General features: G+C 37.1%; 1 protein-coding gene across 2 annotated transcripts in view; it reads left to right on the top strand.

The window, feature by feature from the left end:
- apbb1 (amyloid beta (A4) precursor protein-binding, family B, member 1 (Fe65)) overlaps window positions 1-2828 on the top strand; it is a 7553-nt gene extending 4725 nt beyond the window's left edge. Inside the window, exons 9-15 of one of the 2 annotated variants that reach the window (XM_014025227.1) lie at window positions 286-291; window positions 426-540; window positions 644-728; window positions 820-900; window positions 996-1111; window positions 1346-1522; window positions 2557-2828. In XM_014025227.1, the coding sequence (XP_013880681.1) occupies window positions 286-291; window positions 426-540; window positions 644-728; window positions 820-900; window positions 996-1111; window positions 1346-1522; window positions 2557-2712 (736 nt within the window). In that variant the 3' untranslated portion in view covers window positions 2713-2828. The remainder of the gene's footprint in view (window positions 1-285; window positions 292-425; window positions 541-643; window positions 729-819; window positions 901-995; window positions 1112-1345; window positions 1523-2556) is intronic. The other variant, XM_014025228.1, reaches the window with a different exon arrangement.
- The last annotated feature ends 6028 nt before the right edge of the window (window positions 2829-8856 follow it).

Raw genomic sequence — 8856 nt, 5'->3', positions numbered from 1 at the left:
CTTTTCCTGAAGATAGAAGTGTTTGTTGAATCTGACGTGACATGTTCGTACGAACAAAAGTAAGAGAAATTTAGGATAAGAATAAGAACATGTTTTTGCATGAGGCCCAGTGTTCTATGGTTTTCTTGCCAAGTGTGCATTTAGATGTGACTGCATCAAGTTTGGTTTTTGTGTTTGCTGCTGCTGCCATCTGCTGGATTGTTGATTCAACTGCAGACTTGTTACAGCTGGAATATTACTAATGCTTGTTTTTTTCTTTTATGCTGCATTTTACATCATATGCAGAGAAAGGTATATATATATATATTAATATGTCCTCTTGTTCTGTTTGTGGCAGTGTTTGTATATATATATATGTGAACAAAAGCCTTACACAGTGTAAATGACTCGTGAAAGTGAGCTTCTCCGTTTGATCTCACCTGCAGGGATTTTGCTTACGTGGCTCGAGACAACTTGACCCAGGTTTTGAAGTGTCACGTTTTCCGCTGTGATTCACCTGCCAAGAACATCGCCACCAGCCTACATGAGATGTGTTCAAAGGTTATCTCTCAATCAGATTTGATTCATTTACATTTTGAGTTAACAAAATCTGTTATTTGAAACAATAAAAAAAAAACATGATTAAAATATTTTTTGGCTTTAGATTATGATGGAGAGAAAAGCAATGAAGCCAGGGATGAGCAGGCTCAACTCTGACTCAAACAAACCTTTTGGCATCCCTGTTGAAGGTAAAACAATTAACTTTTAGATGCTTGATTTTCCTTTTTATAAATTAAAACATGATATTAAATAATGTAATGTTTGCTTATTTGTTTACAGAGTTTCCTGCTCCAAAAAATGAGCTTTCCCAGCGCTTCCATGTTTATTATCTTGGTTCTGAAACTGTAACTAGACCAGTTGGTAAGCAAAACTAGTTATCTTGTTGGGATTATTGATATTATCGCAAGTTGTTTTTATTATTCAGTACATATGTGTTTTTTATGTCTTTTTGACAGGAATGGATATCGTTAATGAAGCATTAGAGGCAGCGATGGCTGGCAAAGACAAAAATGACTGGACTCCTGTCTCTGTGAATGTTGCTCCAGCCACGCTCACCATCCTTTCTAAACAGGTAATAGTTTTAAACCAGATGTATCTTTGAGTTTAAAATAATTTTTTCACTATTGATGGATTACTGTTCAACCATAAGATGGAAAACTGTATAATTCAAGTGAAAATGTGACATTATAGTACCTCAGATTATTAAACAGCTTTTCACTGTTGTCTTTGAATGTTCACAATTTTGTTCATAAATGTATTTTATTTAGTGTCTAAATGTGTTTTACTGTTTTGTCTTTACCTCTAGGATGAGAAGGTGCTGTCAGAATGTAGAGTGCGTTTCCTGTCTTTCATGGGCGTGGGCAAAGATGTCCACACCTTCGCTTTTATCATGGCAGAAGGTCCCCGAGAGTTCACCTGCCACATGTTCTGGTGTGAACCCAACGCTGCCAGCCTGAGTGAGGCAGTGCAGGCTGCGTGTATGGTGAGTTATAAAACACACCTTAGATAATACAATTATTTTATTTTATTTAAAAAATTTATTTCTTTCGGACAAACAAAACAGTGCAAATAGTAATAAAGTTGTGTCAAAAACACACAACACGGTCAAATGAAAAGGAGCAGAAAGAAGAAAAAAATCTTGTAACATCTGCCCCCATTTAAAAAAAATGTCTGTCTGTGTGTCTGTCTGTCTGTTTGTTTGTTTGGGGTGCAACGATACAGAAAATTCATTATTTGGTTCGGTTCAGTACTTTAGTCTCATGGTTCGATATTTTTTCGATACAAAAAAAGAGAAATTTCCATGCCCCTTTTAACTTGTAATTTATTTAAATTAATGATGATCATTTGTTTAACCTCAAAAGTACAGTTTTTGAATTAAATGTTGCTGAAACAGCAAGTTTCTCTGTGGATCTGCGCTCAAAAATGCAGCCTAGGTGGAGTAGTCGAACACAGATCCACTGATCCTTTAACACAGAGCATCTTCAGAAGACGTTGATAAAGTAAATTTTAAAAAACTGTATTGTTCTATACAAGTGTGTTTTGAACCTAAAGCACGGTTTGATATGGGTACATGTATTGTTGCACCCCTACTAACTAACTAACTTACTGTCTGTCTGTCTGTCTGTCTGTACAAAACATACAACATGCAAAAATTTAAACTCAACTTAGTTCACAATATAACTTAAAATAACCAACAAAACAACATCACAACAGAAATACCAATTTCAACCAATTCTTTGTTCATATCTCATTAAAAAAAAAATAAAACTTTTAAGCATTCTACCAAATGAATAAATTGTCCCAGTATTCTTAAGGTCATTCCAAGTTGTTCCCCAAACAGAGGTGCATCGCTCCTTTAAATTAGTAAAACAAAATTATGTTTATGCTGCAGGCAAATGTGAGGCAAATCTGATTTTGTTTAGTTTTTTTTTTTGCTCATGTGACTCATATTGTTTTTTTTTTTTATATAACAGACTGAATTTATCATGAAGAATTGTTTTGTGTTTATTTCTAAAGCTTCGCTACCAGAAATGTTTGGATGCTCGCCCACCTAGTCTGGCCTCCTGTCTGCCCACACCTCCCACTGACTCTGTGGCTCGGCGGGTTAAGAAGGGGGTGCAGAGTCTGCTGGGCAGCTTTAAGAGCTACAGGTCAGGTTCCCAATCCCCCTGAGTTGGTGCACGGATGGTCTACACTCCATTAAACACAAGGTCCACCACAGCAACTCCTTGTCACTCTCACATGTACTTATACATTAATTATTTTGTCATAATTTCACCTTAAAACTCTTTCTATTGTCTGGTCTGGTGTGTAGAGTAGTTTTGGGGCGAATTGTGTCTAAAAATACTTTTTTTTTCTTTATACAAATACATTTAATCTTCACCTTCAAGTTCCCCATATCAAATGTTCTTCAAGTCTAATGAGTTTGTGTTTTAACAGAATCAAAGCTATGAATGTTTAATTATGGATGTTATACATTTTGCTTGTCGACACATGAATTTGCCTGAAAAACAAACCGACAGATTCCCTCTAGGGCTGGGCTGTATACCGTTTTGTACTGAATACCGGTTTTTATTTTTGTTATGATATGAATTTTCTGAATACCGGACATTCCGGTTTAAATAGCGGAATGTTTCGTCGCGGCCGCCAGTGAACTGTTGTTTCCCGGGGGACATTTTTCCTTGCTGCACCGCTATGTGTGTTAGCATGCTAATGTTTGGAGCAGCTAGTTGCAGCCGCGGGTGGCGATTCCGCTGCTTATATTGACTGACGTTTAAAAAAACATCCCGTTTTCGCCGTCGCTGAATGTAGTAAACACCTCTTCAGTGACGTGCACAGTTAGATTTAATGCAGTTAGTTAATATGGAGACGTTATGCTGATGGAGACTTAACGTGGTTCTATTGTGAAAAACACAGGGAAGTAGTTCGTAGTGGAGTTGGAATTGACTGGTGTGCAAGGTGAGTCGTGCTGAWAAACTTTAATAAATAACATAAAACAATAAACCCGATCATAATCTTTTCTTAACCCTCCTCCTTCATGACTGGACCAAAATGCATGACTACTGTCTCCAACCACCAGTCAAAGAACAGACACAGAGGAGGGAAACAGAGACACAGACAGAGGTACAGTAAAAGAAAAAAAAAAACTCAATAAGCAGGGTTTGTACATTTTATTATCAGCTGAGCTGTGATGAGAAGAAAAAAATAACGTCAAATACCGTGAAACCGGTGAAAATGTTGAAAATACCGTGATATAAAATTTTGATCATATCGCCCAGCTCTAATTCCCTCGCAGAAATGCTTACTCATCATTTTGTCCTTCACACTGCAGTTTTCTTAAACACTCCTTGTTTTTTATTACTGTCTGAAGAAAACTCGCGGTACTGCGATCAGCAGTTGTCTTTAATCCTCACACTCATTTCAAACACTGCAACCCTTTATACAGTTACTGTAGGTGCTACAGTCATGTGCAATCTATTTATGTTCCTGACCGCCCCGCCCCGCCCCAGAACAACCTTTAGTCTTCCAAAAGTTTGTTACGCCATGTGAGCAGCCACTGATTTGATTGTACCGTGTTCGCATTCATTCTGCATGAACATTTGAAATTTCAGTGCTTGTGTGCAATAATCAAATGTTTCATTATGATGTGGCGATTTAAATGGGAACCACATTATTTTCACTTTAACGAGCGAGTCTTAATAGACTGGATGTGAGGCTTACGGAACAACAGAGCCATGTTGAACATCATTACCTTATGAGAATAATAAAAGTAATAAAAAAATACAAACTCTGGCGTTTCTCACAACCGTTTACCACCATCAACCACTGAATAGTACTGTAGAAATTCACCACAAGCTGCATGTTTGGTTAGCTTAGAGTTGCTGCTGCTTGCAGCGGCGTAGTGCTAAAAAGCCATCAATGTATCCTAAATAAAAAAAAAAATCTGTGTTTCTGTATGGAAAAAAAGAGATTGGAGATGTGTTGTTTGTGTTATAAAGGCATGTCACTCTAGTTAGTGTCAGTGTTAATCATTAGCTAGCAGTAGAAAGTTAGACTTCTTGTCTCTTCTTTCAGACTCTAATGAGATCAGGTCCTTGCTTGTATTTGCAATTTGTGTATAAATGAGAAAACTAAATTAGATTTTTTTTTCAGTGGTTTATATTTTATCTCGTCCCCATTTTGACGTGTGTGGGCCCCGCCCCGGCCTCTCTGGATAATGTATTTTTTATTGTTTCCACACACTCACTACAATGTTCACGGTGAATACGATTTATGCATAATGAGTTAGATTTAGATTTTGTAAAAAATTACACTAATAGCCAACTGTATTTTATCTTTGTGTCTGTTGTCAGTGATCAATGTAGCACAATAGTAATGGTCATTTTTAATATTGAAAGAGGCAGTTTGTAAGGCGTTTGGGTGATTTTGATCTATTTAGCTACATCTCCAGAGGGCTTGGTTACAAGTTTTTTCACCACCCAGTCTAACAAACTCATCTAAATCTTAATTATTGTTACCAAATAGGTGATAAATGATCATGTAAAAGGCAGTCAAACCTAAAATCATGTTGATTTTAAATAAAAATACATTTTATAGATCATTATTTTTAACAATTGCGCAGAATAGTCCAACAAATTTATTTAAAACATTTAATTTCTCAGCTATGTTGCTTAAAAAAGAAGTCCAATTAAGTTTTATATTCCTGTTGTAGATCAAAAAAAAAAAAAAACTTGTGCCAAAAGGAGATTTTCTTTGTAAAACATATAGCCACCAAATATGTAAGACAAATTATTAGAAACTTAAACACATTTATGTTCCGAGTAGTGCATAAGAGTGATTTTTGAACCCTGTGAACAGATAAATTTTATTTTTATGGAAGTTCTTAGATTAAAAAAAATGTTCCTAAACACAAAAGTCCTGGCTCCAAAGCTCTTACCAACTGCCTCTTTATGTAAGATACAACACTAAAGAAAACTCGACTACACTGACCTGTATTACTGCCTTGTTACTCACGTGTCACTGGGAATTATTGTGCTCTTTTCTTTTTTTTCTTCTACAAAGACGGCTGTGTCCAGTCAGTGGCAACACTAAGGCCAGATGATTTAAAGAACATTATCAGATTAATTTATGACTGGTCATGTAAATGAAGTGTAAAAAAAAATAAAATAAAAGATGTATGTATAAAAGTCACCGCACAATAAATGTGAACATATCACAGCCGTTTAGCTTGTGTTTTTTTATTATTATTATACAATTGTGTGTGAAGAAGAGAGGTTGGTTTCATGCAGCCTGGTGCATTTCTTGGTGTCTGGGTGTGAAAGCACGGAGTTCACTTTCATTTCCTATCAAAGTCTCTATCAGTCATTTCTAGATTTTTCATTAAAATGTAAAAGAAGCCACACAAAAGCCGCCTGGCCCTGTTGAATATATAATAAAGCTGCTGACACTGGTTTTACTGAGCGTGTTGACGGAGTGGCCACAGTGCATTAACACAACACATCCTCCTCTTCTTCCTCCTTGTCTCACCTGTTCAGTTCATGATAGCACTGCCACCCCCCCTCCTGGTGAGTTCAAAGGGATGGGAGGAGAGACGAGGTGCCTATTGTCTCCCAAAGAGATGGCTTTGGAGATGAAAGGTTCCCATCATGTGGCAGCCGCAGCAGAAGCGGTCTAGTAATTACAGGCGCCTCCACCTCCACTTGGGTATTTGCTGGGCCCCGTCAGCGGGATGTCAGAGCAGCTGGTCAGATTGTGGCCGTGGTGGCTGCAGTCCTGTTTTTGATGATGTGCACTGGGATTTCAAACACTCACGAGTTCAGATTAAGCAGATCAAAGCAGGATTTTATTTGTGCATCTGAAAATAAAGTGTTGCATTTTTTTAAAATAACATTAGAAAAACAGTTCAGAGCCCTAAAACCACAGTCAGCCAACCTTAAATACTCTAAAACCAAAAAGTTTAAGCTGAGATTGATCCCCAACACATCTGATCTTTGTTTAAAACGTTTGCCCTTTACTTGTTTTACTACTAACTGCTTCAACTTTGTTAGCAAAATATCATGATGACTGGAGAACTCTAACAAAACTTTCAGAAAGCAATACATCTGATTAACTTTTAAAAGTTATTCCAGGACAAGATGGCTACAGCCAACACAAAAACGGCGGCAAATCAGTCGGTTTTACAGATATTGAGCTAAACTTTATTGTGGTAGTAGCTGATAGTCATTCGCAACATGCACTTTGAACGTGACATCTCGTGACTTTGTGCATAATGTTATTTAAGGTTTGACAAAACAGCTACAACAGTCATCATTTGTCATAAAATCTTCATCTAAAATTTTTGCATAGAAGTTGGCGGGTGATGTGCATTCCTTCAAGGAATGTACGCTCTTTATTTTTTTTTTTGTTTTTGTTTTATATCTGCAAAATGTGTTTCATGCAGGTTTTTTCAATCAAATCATGCTTTAATCGTGAACATTGTGCTTGCACTTTAGATCAGCACAGTTGAGACATCCATTGTGTCAACAGGATGAACTGCAGGTTCTTCAGTCTTGTTCTGAAGCGCCACCTTGTGGTTAACTTTTGTGTTGCGTTCTGTCCCAACAGCTTGTGCTTAGAGTAGTTCACATTTAAACATTTGTGTCCCTCTGGATAATTTAAATAAACTAATATTTAGTACTAATGAGCATGTGCATGTTGTTGAAAGCAGCCCAGATTAAGATGGAAAACACAACAATAATCTCTCAATTCCTAATAATGGGGCAGCATGTGAATATAGGCTGGCATTTATCACAAAGCTGTTACAACCTAAGAGAGCTGCAAGCATGACTGCACAGTCTTATCTTATGCTCAGTGTATTTCTACTGACTCTTAGCAGGGAGGAACTGCACAGTGTGTCATTCTATGATGCAAAGAAAAAATATGAGACCAAAGCAAGAATGTGGACAAAACAGGACGTCCCACAAATTGCAGCATCTTTGAATTATGTGTCTGTAATAAATGAAAAAAATAATTATATATATGAAATTACAAGACCAAGTTATACTGTAATTATTTTACTTTGTTTCATGTGGTAAACAAAAGAGGCAGAAAAAAACATTTAGTCCATTGCCAATGGCCAAAATTTCCTTATTAGGTCCATCTCAGAGTGGCAAAACTTCATCATCATTTTTTAAAAAGATTGATAGTAGATGATATTTTAGTATGATAGCCCTTCCAAAGTGGTAGTTTGGTCACAGTCATCAGCTCATGAAATTAACCCATTAAGAGAAATTCTCTTTTGACACTGGTGTATGTCTGGTTTAGGCTCATAGTACAGATATTTAAAAAAGGTTTATAATATATTGTTTGGTATCATTTTAAAGGGTACTTTTTTGGCTTTTGTTTAAACAAAGATCAGGGTATCTGACTAACACTGAGGTCGCTACACTTTAAACCACAAATAATGCACATTTCCCCACAGTTTTTGTCTAAACTAAATGCCTTCTTTTAGTCCTGCGGCATCCAGGGGCATCAATTAATGATAGGCTTTGTTTCAAGAAACGCTGGGCCTTTTATCCTTAATGGTGAACTTCCTGTGTATACGTCTGCTATAATTTATTATGTCTCCATTGCTTTTACTGCATGTTGCTTTCTTCTCTGTCCATGGCCCTCTGAAGTCAAATATATTCACTCCAAACTTTGCACAGTGTCAATCACAATTTACGTAAGACTGCCCTTGGAGAAACTAATCGTAATTATAATTATTCCTATAGCCTAATTATGCATATGGCATTTGTTTAATGGAGATTTATTTTGAGTAATGAATGTGTAGTCTTGTGGAACATTGCTTTTCCTCTCGGTGTGGCGGAGAGGAGTTGCGCCTCGTCTGCTGGGCTCTTCAATCTAATCACTAATCTGAGGCGGGATTAAAAAAAGGGAGCTGGAGCAGGCTTCCTCTTTAGTTTTGGTACCAAGTTTTGAGACCGCTGATGGAAATCCCTGCAGGGCTCATGCATTTCAGAAGGAAGTACAGAGATTCTCATATCTGTGCAGGATTTTCACTCTTTGTGACTGCACACCCACTGTTATTTTAATGCCTATTTTGTGCTTACTCCTGTGATGTGAAGTGTTTGTTGCCCCTTGATATCCAGGAATGATAATGATGAGCACCAGACTATGGTTGAGACCTCATCATAAGGAAGAAAGAAAGAAAAAATACTTTTATGCCGACACTTTAAGGCAGGCATGGGCAATCCTGGTCCTGTTTTACTTGTTTCTCTGCTCCAACACACCTGATATGAATGAATAGATGATCATCAGGCTTCTGCAGTACGGAGG

Source organism: Austrofundulus limnaeus, unplaced genomic scaffold (genome assembly GCF_001266775.1).
Source record: "Austrofundulus limnaeus strain Quisiro unplaced genomic scaffold, Austrofundulus_limnaeus-1.0 Scaffold462, whole genome shotgun sequence".
Lineage (NCBI taxonomy): Eukaryota > Metazoa > Chordata > Actinopteri > Cyprinodontiformes > Rivulidae > Austrofundulus > Austrofundulus limnaeus.
This window is presented reverse-complemented; position numbering and strand designations above follow the sequence as displayed.